The sequence below is a fragment of the Vombatus ursinus genome, unplaced genomic scaffold, assembly GCF_900497805.2.
Source record: "Vombatus ursinus unplaced genomic scaffold, bare-nosed wombat genome assembly UNPS02014818.1, whole genome shotgun sequence".
Taxonomy (NCBI): domain Eukaryota; kingdom Metazoa; phylum Chordata; class Mammalia; order Diprotodontia; family Vombatidae; genus Vombatus; species Vombatus ursinus.
Genome location: NW_020954596.1, coordinates 73,861,462 through 73,883,022, shown reverse-complemented (window position 1 = coordinate 73,883,022; position 21,561 = coordinate 73,861,462). Strand labels below are relative to the sequence as shown.

At 37.5% G+C, this 21,561-nt stretch overlaps 1 protein-coding gene across 2 annotated transcripts in view; it reads left to right on the top strand.

Moving 5' to 3' along the window:
* Window positions 1–7,073: 7,073 nt before the first annotated feature.
* Window positions 7,074–21,561, top strand: part of TMPRSS11A (transmembrane serine protease 11A) — a 69,096-nt gene continuing 54,608 nt past the window's right edge. For both annotated transcript variants that reach the window (XM_027836458.1, XM_027836459.1), the window contains exon 1: window positions 7,074–7,164. In XM_027836458.1, the coding sequence (XP_027692259.1) occupies window positions 7,157–7,164 (8 nt within the window). In that variant the 5' untranslated portion in view covers window positions 7,074–7,156. The remainder of the gene's footprint in view (window positions 7,165–21,561) is intronic.

Genomic DNA, 21,561 nt, shown 5'->3' with positions numbered 1-21,561 from the left:
TGGAATATTATTAACCCATAAGAAATGACAGATATGAGCAATCAGAGAAGCATGGGAAAATATGAATTGATACAGAGTGCAGTAAGCGGAACCAGGAAAACAACATATACAGTAACTACGAAAATGTAAACAAAAAGAACAATAGAACGAAACTGAGCTTTGTGTTATTATAATGACCAAGCTGTCCTCAGGGAGAAGTTGAAAATATGCACCACCCTCCCTTCATTGAAGAGGTTGGGGACTATGCAAGTGAAACATTGCATATACAGTCAGATGTGGTCAATGTATGGTTACTTTAGTCACCTCCACCTCCTGCCTTCCTTGGCTTCCTCTATAAGAGGCTTTCCCCAGTCCTTCCCCTCCCTTCTCCCTAGTTCTCTCTGAGATGCATTGATGTAGTTATTTACCTATCTCTCCCATAAGGATATAAGCTCCTTGAGAATAGGAACAGTGGTTTTGCCTTCTTTTGTGTCTCAGTGCTTAGCACAATGCCTAGAACATATTAGATACTTAATAAATGCTTGTTGACTTGATTGCACTTTTTTAAAAAAAATTTTACAGGGAAGACTTACTAGGTAGGTGAGGGAGGAATAAGAAATGAATATGATGTGGGGGGAAAATGCATTAATTAAAAAAATAACATTTCTAAAACAAATAGGAATTAACATCCCCAAATGAACACATCTATAGAACCACATTTCATTCTCAGGTCTGTGGCTGGACCTTAAAGCTCAATTTACACTGGCCCACAAATGCCAGGGACTGCTCCAATTGCCTCTGTATCACAGGTGGGGAAATGATAATTAATAAGTTCAAGCAGAACAGCGACTGGGGATGCTAGTGGAACAGCACAGTCACTTGTATGTGGTGATCTTGCTATTACACCAGAAACCAGCCAAATACCCACTAGTGTTCCTGTAGTTGCTCATTGGCCCTTTTGTTGTTGTCTTTGTTTTTTGTCCTTTTTTTTGATGAGGACTAATGATATTACAAGGTGATTGATGTTTTGACTCATGTGTGAATTGGATTGAAGTGAGGCAGAATTGTACAAAGTTGTCAACCTCACTCTCTCTTCCAAAGTTATTGAAGTCCAGTGGCAAGACAAAAGTCAGGACAACTGGCAATAGCCCCGGATGCAGTGGAATGACGTTGGCATCTTCCATGTCTGACTCAGCCCTAAGCACTCCACAGCACCTGCTTCAGCCTCCTTCATGGCCGTTGGAACAAACTGTTCTTATCAGCCCAAATCTTCACCTGCTTCAGGTAGACACCCCCCTACCTCACTAATGGGTTTGTGGCTCATCAGTTACCCTCAACCTGGTTTAGCTCGTCTGCCAAAATGGTTTACTGGGGTGTGGCTGCCATGCATTCTACAGCTTCTGGGAGCCACTGGTGAGAGTTGGGTGACAGGGGGACAATAAAGGTGGATGAGCAGCCCTGAAAAGGTCTTGGCAAGTCCTCACACCACAGGTACTATTTTCCTTAAACACCCCTACACTCCTCTGAAGTTAAAAGGGAAAAAGAGATAGTTTTTATTCTATTGCAGTGTTGGTGTTGGGGTCTCACAACCTCTGACTACAAGTGTCCTATACCCTCCCTGCACAGACACACTGGAGGGAGTATGAAAGATTTCAGCAGATCTTTTCAAGGTTATGAAACACATGATCACAGAGGATCCCTGTGGCTGAACATTTTTGGTGAAAAATATGCCTTAAGGGCTCCTGTAACTTAGAGTTGGGGGTGTGCTAAAGCCAGCTGGCCCTAGCTCTAAGAGTTATAGCTCACCATGTGAGATTCTCTTTAGAGATACCCATAGAGTAGGGGTACACAAATGAATACACGGGAAAAGATAGGTAGTCCTCTACACTAATTATTCACAAGTTCAGAACAAAACAGAATTTAAAAAAAACAAGAGATTTCTAAGTAAAAATAATCCTACTAACAGAAATATTACTCACAGGGATATTTGGTGTTTTTTGCCTAATTGTAAGCACTGATAATATTTCCTTATCACTTACTATCTATTTGTAATCTCTCTTTAACAGATGGAGTGCAATATAGCCATTAGGAAACACACACACAGACACACACACACACACACACACACACACACACACACCATCTAATGCACAGTACAGCTAGCTTCCACCTCCCTCAGAGAAGTTTATTACTATTGCCTTCTGAAATATCCTTATGCAATATAATACCTTTTTTTTGATGGGTTGTTGTTGTTTCTGAGTTGTTTCAGTTGCATCCAACTCTTCATGAATCCTTTTTGGGATTTTCTTGCCAAAGATACTGGAGTACTTCTCCAGCTCATCTTACAGATGAGGAACTGAAGCAAACAGGGTTAAATGACTTACCCAGGGTAACATGGCTAGTAAGTGTCTGAGGCTAGATTTGAACTCAGGTCTTCCTGACTTCAGGCCAGGCACTCTATCTACTGTGCCACCCACTGCCTTCCCTTCCTTTTTTAATGACAGCAGCTTTTAAAAATGAAGCAGTGTTAAAACAACAACATGTACTTTTAAATTAAGCTGACAAACTGTTTACCATATTTAAGATGTATTATCTGTAACAGGTTTTTAAGTCAAGGACACAAGTTCAGGCATGAGCAAAATTCAAAGCATTAATGCTGGAAAATATGCATTCTTGGGCTATACCCAAATAGAAACATCAGGTACTGAGGGGACAATGTGGTGTAGTAGAGAGAATGCTGAACTTGCATTCAGGAAATCAAGGTTTATATCTTGACGCCACATATAAATTAATCTCTCTGAGCCTCGGTTTCCTTACCTGTAAAATGAGGATTGTAGTGCTTATACTACCAACCTCACAGTTTTGCAGTGGTTTATAAATCTTAAAGCGCTTACTACAGAGGGCATAAATTATTTGTTATCCAGCTGTTTCAGTCATGTCTGACTCTTTGTGACTCCATTTGAGGTTCTCTTGGCAAAGATAATGGAGTGGTTTGCCATTTCCTTCTCGAGCTTATTTTATAGTTGAGGAAACTAAGGTAAACAGGATTAAGTGACTAGCTCGGGATCACACCGTTAGTAAGTATTTGAGGCCTGTTTGAACTCAGGTCTTCTTGACTTCAAGCCCTGGTACTCTAACCACCTGGCTGTCCCAGCATAAATTAGGACATCCAAAGTATAACTATTGGAAATTCAAATGGTTTTTATTCTTTTTTTAATGGATGTGTGATTTTATCAGAATAGAGTGTTGTGGGTAAAGGACTACTTCTACCAACATAGAGCAGCACCTGTTCTGCAACTAATAGCCTTAAAAAGTTATCCGAGGCACAGGAAGTCAAAGTGATGTCCTCTAGTACCCCTCAACCAGTACATGTCAGATATGAGATTTCAACTAAGTTCTTCCTGACTCTGAAGTTATCTCTTTTTTTCACCATGCTAAACTGCTTCTCTTTCGACCAGTGGTTCTCAAAATGTCATCCATGGACCCCTGGACAACCCCAAGACTCAGGCAGTCCATGAAGCTAAAACTATTTTCACAATAACACTAAAACATTTATATAACCCACAAAAACAAAAGTTTTGGGGGTTCTTGATTTTAAAGTGTAAATGGGTCCTAAGACTAAAAAGTTTGAGAATCATTGCTCTATACCAAGTAGAGTTAAGTTGGAGCTACTTGGGGATATCTATATATAAGGTATGCTTGCTAAATACTGCAGTCTTAGTTGCATCTCTTAATGAAAGTGGCCCTTAACATTTTACCTTGACCTAGATTCACAACTTCTCTACTTCTAGACAGTCCTCTTTCTCCACTGCCTTTTCCAGGAAGAGAGCAACTAGAAGTTAGAAGATATTAGTAGCAAGAGCAGACCAAGATTTGAAGGTAAATGTAATGGGTTCTTCAAAATACCATTTGGTTAACCTTCTTGGCAGGACTCTCTCTTCCTTGAAATTGAATCAGTCTGAAAAAGGAAAGCCAAATCAAGACAGAATAAAACACAACTATATACACTGCATATGTAGCCAAGCCAAATATTCCCTCTTTAAATTCTGTTAATCAGGTTGTAATATAACCCGCAGATTGTGTGGATAAGAGAAGCAGATTCTTTTAAAGTTATTCCTTCAACTTGTTATATTACTTATTACATTAGTAATCATCCAGTGGTAGGCATAGCCCCCAAAGGAGTGAAAAACATACAAGTCCCATAGACATCAAAATATTTATTGAAATATGCAGCATAAGAAACTAGGCATAGACCAAAATCTCACACCATATACCAAAATAAAGTCAAAATGTTTCATGATTTAGATATAAAGGCTGATACTATAAGCAAACTGGGAGAGCAAAGAATAGTTTACCTGTCAGATCTATGGAGAGAAGAATTCATGACCAAACAGGAGATAGAGAGCATTACGAAAAGCAAAATAGAGAATTTTTATTACATTAAATTGAAAAGTTTTTGCAAAACAAAGCTAATGCAACTAAGATTAGAAGGAAGGTAGAAAATTAGGAAAGAATTTTTATAACAAGTCTCTCTGATGAGGGCCTCATTTCTAAAACATATAGAGAATTAAGTCAAATTTATAAGAATACAAGTCATTTCCCAATTGATAAATGGTCAAAGGATATCAACAGACAGTTCTCAGATGAAGAAATTAAAAACATCTATAGTCATATGAAAAAAATGCTCTAAATCACTATTGATTAGAGAAATGCAAATCAAAACAACTCTGAGGTACCACATCACGCCTATCAGAATGGCCAACATGACAAAACAGGAAAATGATAAATGTTGGAGAAGATGTGGGAAAATTGGAACACTAATGCATTGTTGGTGGAGTTGTGAAATGATCCAACCATTTTGGAGAGCAATTTGGAACTATGCCCAAAGGGCTATAAAAATGTGTATACCCTTTGACCCAGCAATAGTACTTCTAGGGCTATATTCCAAAGAGATCACACAAATGGGAAAAGGACCTACGTGTACAAAAATGTTAATAGCAGCTCTTTTTGTGGTGGCAAAGAATTGGAAATTGGGAGGATACTTATCAATTGGGGAATGGCTGAGCAAGTTGTGGTATATGAATGTAATGGAATACTATTGTGCTATAAGAAATGATGAACAGGCTGACTTCAGAAAAACCTGGAAAGACTTGTATGATCTGATGCTGAGTGAAGTGAGCAGAACCAAGAGAATGTTGTACACAATAACAGCCATGTTGTGTGATGACTAATATTGATAAACTTAACCCTTCCTGGCAATACAAGGATCTCCAGAGGCCTTGTGATGGAAAATGCTATCCACATCCAAAGAAAGAACTATGGAATTTGAATTGCTATTTTTTTTCTCTTCTGTTGAGTTTTGTTTCCTGTTTCTGATGGTTCCTCCTATTGATTTTAATTTTTACTTACAACATCACTAATGTGAAAATATGTTTAATATGAATATAATTGAATGAATATAATTGAATGAATAATGAATATATCAGATTGCGTGCCATCTTGAGGAGGGTGGTGGGGAGGAAGGGGGAGAAAAATTTTAAACTCAAAAGCATATGGAAGTGATTATAGATAAATCAAAATAAATTAATAAAAAAAAGAAATATGCAGCATATTTTGTGATAGTAAAAGACCCAGAAATAAGGTGAGTGCCCAGTGACTGGAGAATGGTTGAATAAATTGTGGTATATGAGTGTAATAGAATATTTTTGCACCATAAGGCACCTAGCACAATCTCTAGCACACTGTAAGGTACTCAATAAATCCTGATTTATTGATTAACTGATTGAAAAGAAATTATGAACATGATCCAGAGAAGTTTGGGAAAACTGATGCAAAAGTAAGTCAGAGAACTAAGAAAGGAATATACATAATGACTATAATAATATAAGTGGAAACAACAAAAAAACAAAAACAAAACTAAACAATTAGTAATTATAATGACATGTCTTGAAGAAGACATGAGAAAAAATACCTCTCTCTTTCTTTGCAGAGGTGGGGGACCATGAATGTTGAATCATACATATTCAGTCAGACTCAGTTGATGTGTTAGGTGGTTTTTCTAAACTTCTTTTTAAAATCTTTATTATAATGGAAGGTTCACTGGGCAGGAGTGTGCAGAAGATTATATTCAGAAGTTAATATGATTTGAGAACATAATGCATCAACAAAATGTTTTTAAATGGGAACCATTCAGGTTGATATTGTGGTTTACAGTTTCAAAGTACTTTATATTGCTGTTGCTGTTCAGTCACATCCAACTCCTTGTGACCCCATTGAGGTTTTCTTGGCATAGATACTGACATGGTTTGCCATTTTCTTCTCCAGCTCATTTTTCAGATGAGGACCTGAGGTAAACAGGGTTAAGTGACCTGCTCAGGATCATACAACTTGTAAGTGTCTGATAAGATTTGAACAAATCAAGATAAGTGTTTCAGATTCCAAGCCCAGTGCTCTATCCATTATGCCACATAGTTGCCCTATTTTATATATGTTATTTCATTTGGTCCTTACTGTAATCCTGTAAAGTGGATAGTAAACAATATTGTTCCCATTTTACAGATGAGAAAACTTAGACTCAGAAAGAATGACAGAATTAGGCCAAAACCCAGATTTCAAGCCTAGTATTCTATATTATTGAAGATTTTAATTTAATGTAAATTTCCCACCAATGTCACAGCGTCTCTGGGAGGCAGGCAAGAAATTTTCACAGGTAAGAATTCAACAGCAATTCAACTCAAATATTTTTTGAGAAATATTGATTAGCTACCCATGCTGGAAAAATGTTTTGTTTTTCTTTTACTTTTACTCTAAGAGGTCTTCTAAGTATACATATATATATACACAGATAAACCTATACACTTCTCCAGATTCTTAATCCTAGTGCATTCCAATGACATTTCTCAAGAGAAGCCTTGCAACCAGTTTCTTCTCCTTTATTTAATTGGCCAAAACAAAGAAATTCTTACTGGAACTCTAATAGGTCTTTTGACTTTTCTTTAAGCTATACTGGTTAGGGCTGCTCTGTCCAGACTCGTTTGACTAGTTTTATCTCAACTTACTTGTAATATGTTTCTTCATTTCTTCCAGGACACAGATCTCTAATAGATCCCAAGATGTCACACATTTGATTGGAAATTCTTAATCAGTGTGCAGATCTAAAACATCTCCTCAGGGGACAATGTATCGGTAAGTTCAAGTTATAACTTGGTTAATCGGACTTTTAAGTAAGTACTGGGAAGGCTAACAATAATTCCATTAATTCATTTAATTGAAGTCTGAATTGAGCTAGTTTTATTTTTTTTGGACAATATCACGGAACTCTGGATTAAGAGACAAAACTATGTTTTCAAACTAAAATGACAATTTATGATCAATGCTTTTGCTCTACCACTCCCCAACAACAAAGCAACAGGAAGAATTTGATAGCTAGGAATTGGAAGTTATAAATGGTGCTTTGATCATTTCTATTGTGGATTGATTTTTGTTTGTTTGTTTGTTATAAGCTAAGTATCTTGGGTATTCAAATAAATTTGACTCACCTTTACTCTTCCATTATACCTTTCCCTCATGCCCTAGAGTTGGTGTATGAAGTCAATTGTGAAGATCAGCAAAGATCTGGAGGTACCCCTGTCTAGGTCTCAAGATACCTGGGACCTGTCTTTGGGGGGGAAAAAGAGAGGAGGAGGTCATGGAGGAAAATAAAATTCCCCTGTATCATTCTTTTTTTTTCTCATCTGGAAAGGAGAAAAATATTAATGCAAAATGACATTTATCACAAGAAAGTTCATGCAAAAGAAAAATTAAATTGATTAAAACTAACCTAATGTTGCTTTAGTTACATAGCATTATAGGGTAATGGTAACAATGCTTTAGGTATAGGACTTTAGCACCTTCAAAGTACCTTCACATGTGTCATCTTATTAGCTCTTTACCACAACCCTGGGGGGAGGTAGGAATGACAAATATGATTAGACTTCTTTTACAGATATGGAAAGAGACACAAAGAGATTAAATGACTTGCCCAAGACCATACAGCTAGTAAGGGATAGCACTGAATATAGATTCTAGATGTAGTTAACTCCATTTTAGTACACTTTCTTTCATACCCATTTATTTTATAAGTGGTTAAAATACCAGGCTTCAAGTGACAAGAGACTGGAATTTAGTTCCAGAAATACTGCTAATTCACAGAATCTCTCTAAATTACAATTTCTTTGCCAACAAAAGACAAAACAAAAAGTCAACTCCTTAATCATCCCCTAGGAACATGGGATTTTTTTTTTTCAGTCACGTCTGACTCTTCGTAACCCCATTTGGGGTTTTCTTGGCAAAGACACTGGAGTAGTTTAGCATTTCCTTCTCCAGCTAATTTTATAGATGAGGAAACTGCAGCAAACAGGGTTAAGTGGACTCGCCCAGGGTCACAAAGATATTAAGTGTTTGGGGCCATATTTGAACTCAGACAGATGAGTCTTCCTGACTTCAGACCCAGCATTCTGTCCACTGCCCCAGGAATATGGAAATAGGGATTCTTTTTGAGATAATGACTGCAATGAGTTTGAGTTCTCCAAAGAAAGGTAATAACTCATTTAGCTCAGTGCTTCCCATATAGAAGGCACTCAAAAATGTTTCTTGAATAAACATATTAATAAATTTATTTAATGCCGATTTGAATTTAATAAGAAAAACTCCTTGAGTTGGACACTAACAACTCCAGTTCTTTAAGAATGGCTCATGATGATTTGGGTACTATGTTGTTATTCTTATGACCTTCACAATAAAAGAAAAAATTCTGCTCAAGCTACAGCTTCATATTGCTACCACGCCTAACTTTTTCATTCCCTGGCTGCTTCTGGTGCAATCAACAACCTCTCTCTTTGGCTAGGAGTTTTTTAAACCCTCTCTACTGATTCCCCCTTTACCTCAACAGCAACCCCTTCAGTATGCTTATATTGCTCATTTAATTCCCTTTCTCATTTTCCAGTAGAATTGTCCTCCCCCCCCCTTGATCTTTCCTCCAAATTTAATTCCAGGTGATTCATCCACTTTAATGCTTCAATAACCCTTATAGTAGCTAACACCCAATTGACTTCTTCACCTTAAATTTTTATCCTGTTCCCAGAAGGCTCACTTCTTTCTTCCCAGATGGCTCACTAATCTGTTTAAATTCATGTATGCAGAACTCTTTATCTTTCCTTCCTAATATTCCCTCTTGAAAACTAATCCATTCCAATGTTTCACTGACCCTACCTGACATTGGTGACTTTAGTTTTCTTTATGTCAATTAATCCATTGGCAATCAAGTTTGTTCTCTCAATTGTATTGAGAGTGTTATGTATTCTATAACTTCAAAGTAAAAGCAGCTATCAAGTTAGTGAAATAAAACTTCTGCATTTAGATATGTATTCTGAGCCATAAACTAATGAATATCACCATTACTAATTGCTTTAGGCATCCTAAAAATTTGGCTAAGCAGGCAAATATTTAGGCAGTGAGTTGATAAAAAAGAACATCAATTTAATTTGCTTTGTTGTGATCCCAAAGAAGGGGGGCAGTTGTGCTAACAACATGTTAATAGGTATGAAAAAGTTAGAGTATGTTATTAGTTTCATCCCAAGAGGGATTTTCTTGGAAGGTGAGGTAGGACAAAATATATCATGCCCTACAGATACAAAAATAAATCTAGTGGAGATAGGGATGAGTAAAGTGGTCAATTCTTAGAAGGTATTTGTGAAAGTATTTAATATCACAGTGTGTATTGCTTTGAGCTATATAAACATGTAGATGCAAAAGTAACTAAGAAGAGATATGGTCTCTTACCTACAGGATCAGAGCCTTAGAACCAAAAGAGGACTCAGTGGCCATCTAGTCTAAACAAGAAATAAAAGGAATTCCCACTATAGCATACCTTCTAAGTGGCCTTCTGACTTCTGCTCAAAATCCTCCAAGAAGAGAGAATGACCATTTCTTGGGACAGCAACCCATTCCATTTTTGGACAGCTCTAACATTTAAAAACTTTTTTCTTGATTTCATGTGACTTATCTACCCATAAATCTTTTAAATATGGCATTACCTAAGTATATTCTGCGACTTCCTTATTTATAGCAATATATAGTAGACATTTAATAAATGCTCATTGATTCATGATAATAGTCAATAAACATTTACTAAGCTCTTAATACATCCCAGGCACTGTGCTAACCACTGGGGATACAATTATGAAAAAGAAAGTCAACCTCTGCCCTTAAAGAGCTTATAATCAAATAGGAGAAAACACAAAAGAGAGCTAAAAAAAAAAAGATTAAGGAGAAGGGAAGGTAAGGGAGAAATTTGGTAGGAGGACATAGTGGAGAAATCAAAGAAGTGTAAAAGTCTGTGCAGTTTGGTGGGAAATAGGGAGATGTCTGTCCTATACCCTCTCCTTAAACGGAGATTGAGGAGTTCATGACTCCACTCTCCAATCATAGGGGGAGACAGTGTAAAAGAGAGGGGGATAATGTGTCAATACCAAGTTTGATTGAATCTTTGAGGATGATGGGATTTTCCAATAATGAAGTTTCCAAGGCTTGTTGAAGTAAAAAAAAAAAAAGTCCAAAGTTAGTGCAACCAAGTGGAAAATAAGGTAGTACCAATATTTAGCATTTATACGGCTCTGTAAGGTTTGCAAAGCACTTTAGAAATAGTATCTCATTTCATCCTCACAACAATCCTGGGAGGCAAGTGCTGCTATTATCCTCATTTTACAAATGAGAAAACTGAGGCACATAGTGGTTAAATGATTTGCCCAAGGTCACACAGCTGGTAAGTAACTAACTCAAGATTTCAACTTAAGTCTTTTTTACCTAACTAATGCATTACCAATCCAGCGTTAGGAAAAATCCACGCTTCATTGATGTAAGCATTTGAGAGATATGTACATAACTAAACTTGATTTGGTTAAGGGTAACAAATTGAGGTTTTCTATAATTCTATAGGCATACACACATTTATTTAAAAAACTCAACCATAGATGTAAAAGAAAACAACAATAATAATTCATATTCATTGAGCATTTTAAGATTTACAAAGGGCTTTTATCATAACATCTCTATGAAGTAAATAGGGCAAATTATTATTATTATCACCTGATTTCCAAGACTTTGAAAGGTTTATGATTTGCCCCTGATTACACAGCTAGTAAGTAACTAAGGTGGTATTTAAACCCATATCTCGTGATGCCAGCATTCTATCCACTGTGTCACCATTCCTTTCAAGATGGAGTTTAAATTGTGACCACATAGGTACCTGTAGAGCAAGCTAGAAGCAAATGATTCCTGAAGCTATTTTCTTGGATAACTTTTTGTTGCCACCCCTCAGGGGATTAAGGGATGAGGAAGGACAGTTCCCAAAGAACATGCTCCAGGATTTATGCCATTTCACTCTTATTCTTCCTCAGCAGTCTCTTCTTCCATGTCTACTTCAGCACAAATCACATGGTCGAGGTGGTACATCAGATAGAGCACTAGACCGGGTTTTAGGAAGACCTAAGTTCAAATCTGGGCTCAGACCAGCTATATTACCCTGGTCAAGTCACTTAACCTCTGTTTCAGATTCTTCATATATAAAATGGTGATAATAATAGCACTTCTTTCCCAGGGCTTTTGTAAAGATAAAATGACATAATATTTATAAAATACTTTGCAAACCTTAAAATCCTATTACTATTATTCAAGTCTATAGATATTTTTACCTCGGCAGAGGAAATTTCATGGCACAACTATATATAGATGAGGTTGTCATTGTCTCTACAGTTTCAATCAATCAATAAACATTTAAGTATCTATTATGTGCTAGGCACAGTACTAAGTACTGGGAATACAAAAAGAGGCAAAAAAAAAGGGTCCCTGCCTTTGGGGAGCTTACAATCTAATGGGGGAGAAAACATGTAAACAAATGTATTCAAAGCAAGGTATATACAGGATAAATAGGGAAGAAGTTGAAAAGGGAAGGCAGTAGGATTAAAAGGTATTGGGGAAGGCTTCCTGTGCAAAAAGGGAATTTAGTTGGAACTTAAGGAAGCCAGAGAAGTCACTAGGTGGAATGGAGGAGGGAGAATTTTCCAGGCATTATACCAAGATATTTTCCTCTGTCCAAGACGTGGGTCCTTCCTGTTCATTCTTCTCAAGTTGAAACTGACCTCAAAAACTATTCTTTTGAAATACAAGTAATCACTTAAGTCATATATTTTGTAAATCTAGATTCATCACATATTAGATTTGTTTAAAGCATATTTATATGGCTTAAAATTATAAGAAGCAACTAGTAATTATTACTAAATGGTTTTCTTTCCCTTAAGAATCAAACACTTATAAGAAAAGAAATTAGGTATGATGAATCAAAATTAAGTGAACTTCATTTGCAGGCTTCATAAGGTTTTTCTGAACTCTGAATTTCAGCTGATCTTAGAAATGCAACTGCAGAGGGTGATGCCTGCTAGTCTCACAAAGTTTACCAAATTAAAGGCTTTAGTGTTAGTTTTTTATGAGTAGATAAGACTAATTTATAATGAATGCAACAAAAATGTTTCTCCATAAAAGGATGCTTCTGAAATATTTAAAGAACTTTTTTATCTTTAGAGATTTTAGTATTCATTTTTATATAACATTAATTTATTTAGCATACTCTTTTCATAGTATAAATATAAAAAATCTTCTCTCGCCCAAATGATCCAATTTCAAATTAATAAGTAAGGTGCAAGTTATGAACGTTTTGCAATAGTTTCTTAACCTGATTTCTCAATCTCAGGTTCACTTCTGGGTCTTTCATTAATTACTACATATTAAATTCATTTCAACAAGCATTTATTGAACATCTCTTTGCCCAACACTATGCTAGGTGGTACAGAGGATAGAGAGCCCACCTGGCAGAAGGAAGATTCATCTTTTTGAGTTCAAATCTAGCCTTAGACACTTACTAACTGTGATCCTGGGCAAGTCACTTAACACTGTTCGCCCCAGTTCCCTCATCTATAAAATGAGTCATAGAAGGAAATTGCAAACCACTCCAGTATCTTTGCCAAGAAAACCCCAAATGGGGTCACAAAGAGTTAGACAGGTCTGAAACGACTCAACAGCAACAAGAATACTACTTGGAAGTAGGAATAGCAATGGGGAAGGCAAGGTAGAGCTGAATATATAAAAAAGAAATCTATTATAGGTTCAGTGGTCTCAATGAGCTTTTAGGCTTGTGGAGACACTACATAGGGAGTCTGAGGCTTAGGCTTTAGTAGCATAAGACTGCAGTAAGACGTTTGGATGGATATGGACACCCCCTTTACTAGTTCAGATGGAATCCCATCCATGCCTTTTCATCCTGTGGGGTATTTCTTCCTGTCTTTTTACAAATTCTCCATAGAGTACCTACTTAAACCATTGGGGATCTTCTTTTGGTTCTCCTAATATTTCTTAGATACTAGTACAAAAATCAGGTTGTCCAACACTCTTTCTTACACTAAATACATAAATTCCTTTTCCAATCATACACCTGTTGGATGATTTTTTATATCAATTCTTTCTCACAACAATATTTTGTAGTTTACTTAATTATTTATTAATCTGGCCTATTAATTTACTTAATCTGATTATTCTAAAACCACTGTAATCCAGGGATTATCCCTATTGGGAGATATTACCATGGAAACTTGAAGCATTAGAAATACCTATCCTTACAGGGGAAATAATTCATTTACCCAGAGAACCTCTCATGTTCTTGACTTTGAACCTGAGGAACTTTTGAGAAGAAGCCAAGAGGGCAGTGACAGAGGAACCCTCGGGCTCAGGGATTAGCACGTTTCAGGACTCCATGCTGAATCCTACAGATATAAAGCAGAGTGAAGGCTACAGCCAGAGAAGAGTGGAGGCAGATCATAACGAGAGCCAAGGGCAAGATTAGATCCAGAGAGCTGATCACTTCAAGGCAATAGATGGCAGCTGTTGAGAAAGCCTGGGTTCAATCTCCTCAGCTCCTTCTGATTACCCAAACTACCTCCAATCTTAGCCTTCATTATTTCCACTCCCTCACTATCTGTCATAGAGTTCTAGAAGGTACTCTACCTTGACTTGAAGGGGTAAGGTCAGGAAGGAGGAAAGCCTTTCATGGCCCTTTGGCTTTTTCTTGGAAATCCCTGAGGTTCAAAGCCATGGGCACTTAGAGAACTCCAGGTCTATTGTTTCCAGAATGCACCTCATTTCTGTGGTAACACACCTAGGAAACCCAGGGTTTCAATCATGTACCAAGATTTACAGTCACATAATGTAACCAAGAAATTATCAGTATTTAAAATATGGTAAAGTGTTAGGTTTGGGTTTTTTGCATCAAGCAACACTTTCAATATACTTATTCACAAAATAATTTCACATAAAGCAATTTTTAAAAAATACAGGAGCAATGAAGTACAAAGAAAATTATTAGAACTAGTCGATAAAACAATAAAAGTTACATAGCTTAAAACAAGAAAAGAATAAGTCAAAAGTATTGTCTTAGGGTGTGGGGTCCAACATTGTCCAATTTGCAAGAAAAATCACTGAAGCAGAGCTGAGCCATTAACCATTTATTAAAAGAACTAGGTTCCCTCCAATGAATGGAACCTCAGATCTTCCTCATGATCTTTGATGTCCTCTTCCTCCATGGTTTTAGTTTTATAGTGCTTGATATCCTGACAATACAGACAAAGCAAACTAAAAATACAGAATTCCATTGATTGTTAGACTTTGCCCTTGACCCTCCAGGAAGGTCTACACAAAATATAATTCCCATTGGTTGACAAAGAGACAATGAGCAGAGCCATGTATTGGATTGATAAACAGATGTCAAAACATCTACACATGCTGATGGTAGGCTGGTAGAAAGGCAGGCCACAGGCTGGAAATTGGGGTCACTTATTGGCCAAATGTTCATGGCCATCTCCCCATGTTGGGAAATAGAGGGATGACAAGGTAAGAGGCAACAAAAAATAATTGGAGGACTGAGGGATGGTGGGGAAACAAAAAATAGCTGGGGGACTTTCTATGTCATTGAGTCACCTCTGTCACACTGGGCTTGCTCGCCATAACTAGGCACAAACAAGGGTGGGGGTCTTCTAGTTAGCTTACTATGATGAAGCAAGTAAACTTACAACCTGCAGTTTGCAGCTCTGGAGCCTAATATTCAGAATTTATAATCACTGCTCCTATGAAATCATATCAAACTGATTAATACTGATTGGAATAAAATAGGGGTCCAATTAATCATCTATCACAAAGAAGAGTAATTTGTATAGTAACAAGTATTAAAGATGGGTTCCTTCTCATCCATATATAAATACATTAAGGTATGTCCAATTACAACACCCATCTCTTCCATTAGCCTACCATTTCCACTCCTTCCTCCCATTCACTTCCAAACTTCTTTGAAAAAAAAAAACAGTACACACTTGATATTGTACCACCTACCTACTTATGCCTCTGCCCCTTATGGTGTAGTTTAGTAGAAAGAGCACTTGGTCTTAGAATCAAGAAGAATTGGGTCTAAATACTGACTACTATGTTCAGTAATAATGTAATCTGAGCATATTCACTTAACTATGTCTGAGACATAGTTTTCTCATCTGTAAAACATACCTACTTCTCAAGGTAACTGTGGGGAAAACATATAACTATATAAATATTAATTATTTGTAAAACTATGAGGTTGGACTAGGTCACGGGAACAAAGATTCAGAGTAACAAGGAACCTCAGAGACCATCTAGCCTGATCCCCTTGTTCAGAGATGAGGCCAAGGGAGATTAAATGACTTGTCCAAAGTCACACAGGTAATAACATTACTGTTAGAATTTGAGCCACTTCATGATCTCTAGTGTCCCTTCCTACTCTAAAGTCCAAGAACTTTATGATCCTATAATTATTACATGATATCTATACTTGGATGTCTCACTAGCATTTCTGTGTTTGCCCATTTCCCTAGTCTATTTTTTTTTCACTTTCAATGCTTTATTAAAGCGGGGCTCTGCTTCCAGGATAGAGGACACACTGTCCTAAGCTTCAGGGGCTTTGTGCAGCTGTTTTCAGAAGTACTTCTAGGGGGACCTATAAATTTTCAGTTCTTCCAAGTTGGTGTAATGTAAGGAGAGATGATTACTACTGTCCTGGCCTGTGAGTGACAACAAGCACTCTTTTCTGCTCTGGAACTGTGACAAGGGTCTGCCCTCTACTGTTGCCACGAGCTCTGCTATGCTAGTACTCCTCCTCGCCCTGAGACTGCCACCCAGGACTGGGACCCAGATCCAAGTATGGGCAAAGCAACAAAGTCCTGCCTCAGTGCTAGCAAAATGACCTCTGTAATCTCCTTTTCACCAATTGTTCGACAACCCTTATTGTCTGTGGGCTAAGAGCTCCGGAAGCAACAGCTACCACTGCTGATTCAGTGACTCCCAAGGCCTGCTCCTGGTTTGCTGCATCTGAGTCTGGGCTGGCTCAGCCTGTGCTGGACTGTGCTCCATTCTCACCCAGGTGCGACAGACATTTCCTGCTGACCTTCTAAGTTGTCTTTGGCTAGAAAACCATTTCACCCCATCTTTTTGTGGGTTCAGCTGCTCCAGGAATTGTTTTATGGCATTATTTAAAGGTGTTTAGGTTTTGGGAAAAGCTCAGGCTAGTCACTGCCTTTTCTCCACCATCTTGGCGCCACCTCCCCACTAGAGTTTTCAATTCAACACGTTAATCTTAACTGTAATTGAATTTGTCTCTATACAAAAACCTGTTCTTCCTTCTGACATCCCTATTTCTTTTAGTGGTACCAACATTCACTCTGTTATCCATGGTCAAAGTTTTGGTGTTACCTTTGACTCTTCTATGGCACTCACATCCTCCATCTAATCAATTTTTATCCATTCTACCTCCTCAATACTCCTGGCAATAGTTCATCTCTTCCTATTTTCACTACCACCAACTTATCCTTTAATGGACTATCCAAACTGCTCTTTCTATCTCTAATGTCTTCCCCTCAGAATTCATCCTTCATACATTGTTTAGTCACCATTCCTTATAAACAGATACAATAAGGTCACTCTTCTGCTCAAAATCCTTCAATAACTACTTATTGGAGATCACATAAAGTACAAACTCCTTTTCTTGATAGTAGAGGCCTTTTCCAACTTTATCATGCATTATTTTTTTCCACATAATTTAAGCCCTATCCAAATTAGACTGCTTGCTATCCTCATCACAGATTGTGTGCTCTCACTTTTGTGTCTTTGCCTGCCCTTGCTTTTCTCCCTTTTGGAATCCTACCAGTCTTTAAGCCTCAGTTCAAATGTCACTTGTTCCATGAAGCCTTCTGGGTTTCTCTTAAATGGAAATAATCTCTCTCTTCTTGGGCCTCAATAATACTTTGCACTCATCTACATGTGTGCCATTTTGTATGATAGTTACTTGTAATTGTCTCCTTGTTAAATTATAAATTTCACGGCATTAGGGACTTCATCTTGTCTATGTCTATTTTCTCCAGGGCTCAGCACCATGCACATGTTCACTGTGCACATTTGAAGTGCCTAAGAAATGTTTGTTGAATCTATCAAGGAGAGATCAGATGAGGTGGATGTTTCATGTGGTTTTCAGCCCAATCAAATTGATTCTGGCTTCTACAAGGTTGTGTGCCAATGTAATAGACCACAAATATTCAAGCACAGGCACATCCCATTCCTGATTATTCATAATGAAATCCATTCTTCTGTGTTTTTCAGGGTGTGTAAGTTTCTCTTTGCAATCTGTAAACTCATTGAAAAAACCACTTAGGTTCTTCTTTAACTAACATGACCCTAACTTGATCTTACACACCCTTCAAAATGTTGGAAAATCAAATTTAATGAAAGCGTAATGAATATTATAAAAATCTCTTTCAAATGGTGATCTACACTAAGAGAGCCTATACAGGGGTGGAGAACCTGCAGCCTCAAGGCCAATGTGGACCTCTTGATCCTCAAGTGTGGCCCTTTGACTAAATCCAAATTTCCCAGAACAAATCCCATAATAAAAAGATTTCTTCTGTAAAACTTGAACTCAGTCAAAAGGCCATACCCAAGGACCTAGAAGGCCACATGTGGCCTTGAGGCCACAGGTTCCCCATCCCTGGGCCCTAGTGTAATACATAGATTACTGGACCTGGAGTTAGAAATACCTAGGTTCAAAATCCATTTCTGGTATTTAACAGCTCTGTAACCATGGACAAATCATTTAACATATCTGAGTTATAGTTTACTCATCTGTAAAGTGAAGGTATTAGACTGGATAATCTTTAAGGTTCCTTTCAGCTCTAAATCTTATGAACTTATATCAGAATGTCATTCACCTTTGTGTGTTTCAAGATCACAGCCAGGGGTTAGAATGGTGGAGTTTAATGGTTGATTACTCTTGAATGGCTTTCCTCCTTTCTCCTATCAGTCCATTTGATATTTATAGAAATTTTCCACAGCATAAAATTACAATAGCTTACATTTATGTAGCTTTATAATTATCAGTTATTTTAAACACTGAAACTATTCTTAGTTTTCTCCCTTCTTTATGCTCATCAGCTAAAGCTCCATTTTAATACTATCTCTTTTTTTCCTCTTTCACCTCCATTCTACCTAATCAAAGACAATACTATTAGGGGTTGTTACTTGCCAAAACTATCCTTTTTTTCTCGCCATTTGAATTAATTTTGTCTCTCTTCTTTTATCTTTCATTCTACTCCCTCTCCTTTTTCTCCCTCAAAGTAAAATTCTTGACCATCAACACACATGAAGTTTTGCCATAATCAATTTGATTCAGTAACACACACTTTTTAAAAAAATTATTCATTTTTAGTTTTCAACATTCATTTTTGGAAGATTTTGAGTTCTAAATTTTTCCCCTCCCTCCACTCCCCACTCTGCAAGATGGTATACAATCTGATATAGGCTATACATGTATGATCATATTAAGCATATTTCTATATTAGTCATGTTGTGGAAGAAGAATCAGAACAAGAGGGAAAAACCATGAGAAAGAAAAAACAAAAAACACTAAAAAAAGAGAGAAAATAGTATGCTTCAATTTGCATTCAGACTCCATAGTTCTTTCTCCAGATGTAGATTTCCATTTCCAAATAAATAAATTTTGGAATTATCTTAGATCATTGCATTGCTCAGAAGACCTAAGTCTAACAAAGCCGATCATTGCACAATGTCACTGTTACTGGATACAGTGTTCTCTTGGTTCTGCTCACTTCACTCAACACCAGTTCATGCAAGTCTTTCCAGGTTTTTCTGAAATCCACTTACTCACCATTCTTATGGAACAATAGTTTCCCATTACATTCATATACCACAATTTGTTCAGCCATTCCCCAGTTGATGGGCATCCCCTCAATTTCTAGTTCTTTGCCACCACAAAAAGAGGTGCTATAAATATTTTAGTAACACACACTTCTAAAGCACCTACTATTTACCAAACATTATGCCAGGCTGTGAGGATGCAAAGAGAAAAGACAAAATAATCCTTATCTTTGAGAATAAGTTAAAAGGGACTATTAGAGATCATTTAGTCCTACCCCTTCATTTTACATATAAAGAGACTGAGGCCCAGAGAGGATCGGGAAAGGCCTTGAATAGCAGGTAGCACCTGAGCTGAACCTTGAAAGAAGCTGTGGATTCTAGGAGGGTGAAGTGAGGATGGGGTGCATTCCAGGGATAGGGGCAAAGCATGCCCATACATATGCAATTCATAAAGTCAAGAGGTGAATGTCTTGTACTAGTAACTGCTGGTAGATAAGTTTCATTAGAACAGAATTTGTGAAGGAGTCAATCAGAAATAAGACTGGAAGTATAGGTAGGATCCAGATTGTAGAGGGCTTTAGGTAAAAGGAACCTTTTGCATTTCATTATGGAGGTAATAGGGAACTGCTAGACAATTTTCAGTAGAGAAGTTATATATTCATATCTATATTTTAGAAATATCAATTTAGAAGCCATGGAAACAATAGAAGGAGAAGGGGAAGGCCCGGAAGCAAGGAAACCAAGTAGGAGGCTATTGTTATAGTCCAGGTAAATATGTTGAGATCTTGACCTAAGGTAGTATCTCTCCATTCAGAAAGAGGGGATTCAGTAATACGTTCCAGAGATAGAATCAATAAGACCTGATAATGAAGCATAAGGGAAAAGGAAAGGTCAAAGATGATTCTGAGGTTGCTAAACTGACTGATAAATAGAAAGATTATGGTAACCTAACTAGAAATAGGAGTATATAGAAAGGAATGGGTTTGAGGTTAAAAAAAATGTTCTATTTTAGATGTATTTAATTTGATATGTCTACAAGACATTCAAGTAGAGATGTCCAGCTTTCCATTAGTGATAAGGGACTAGAATTCAGGTGAGAAATTAGGACTAGATACATAGACTTGGGTATCATCTGCATAGAGATGTTAATTGAACCTATCAGAGTTTATTAGATCACCAAGAAACAATTGCTTGTTGTCCTTCATTTCCACGAGCTGGCACCACACCATCTACAGGAGGAACCATCAGTTACAGCAAATGGAAAAATTTTGAATGCTGTGGATAAGTTCACTTATCTCGTTAGTATATTTCCAGGGATGTACACACTGATAATGAGGTTGATTCATACATTGCCAGAGCTAGCTCAGTGTTTGAAAGTGTAGGACAGAAGAGGTATTAGGGTACCCATCTAAACTGAAGGTCTACAGAGCCATTGTGCTGACCTCATTCTTGTATGCCTGTGAAAACAGGACAGTATGCCAGCACCATGCCAGGAAACTAAATTGCTTCCATTTGAATTGTCTGAAAAAGATTCTGAAGATCACTTGGCAAGATAAAGTACTGGATACTGAGGTCCTTTCTTGAACCAAACTGCCAAGCATTCAAACACTACTGCAGAGAGTACATCTCTGATGGACTGACCATGTTGCTCAAATGCCAAATATACTTTTGCCTAAAAGACTATTTTCTGAAGAACTCATACAAGACAATGAAGGTCAGAAGAAGTGATACAAGGACACTCTCAAGATGTTTCTACTTCCCTCTCCCTAACTCCCCAATTCCTTCTACTGTCTTGAGCCCTCTCTGCCATGATCTGTTTGCACTGGTGCATATGGCAAAGGTGGGGTGGTGCCTCTGTGATGGGAAGGGGTGGGGGTGCAGGAATCCACCCCCTTGGTATAGGTGGGTCTGTGAGAAGAGGAGATCCCTGCTTCCAACTTCTCCATCCTCCAATGTGGTGCTGGGCCAGTTACAATCCTGGGGGGACTTCAGCCTACCCACAGTAGTTGTGCTTGATGGGGCCGAGCCACCAGTCACCAAGAAACAGAATGTAGAGAGAAAAGAGGAGAGGACCCAAGACAGTGACCACATAATTTATCTGGGGAAACAACATGCAAATATGAGAAATGAATCAAAGACAGAAAATATAAATTAATGGTTTGATACAATAATATAAGAATTTTTTCAAAGCTATAGAAGTGAAACTTTGGTCTGCATCTATGAGGTAAATTTACGCAACAGAGCCCAGACTTGTAGCAATTCTGAGCTTATGAA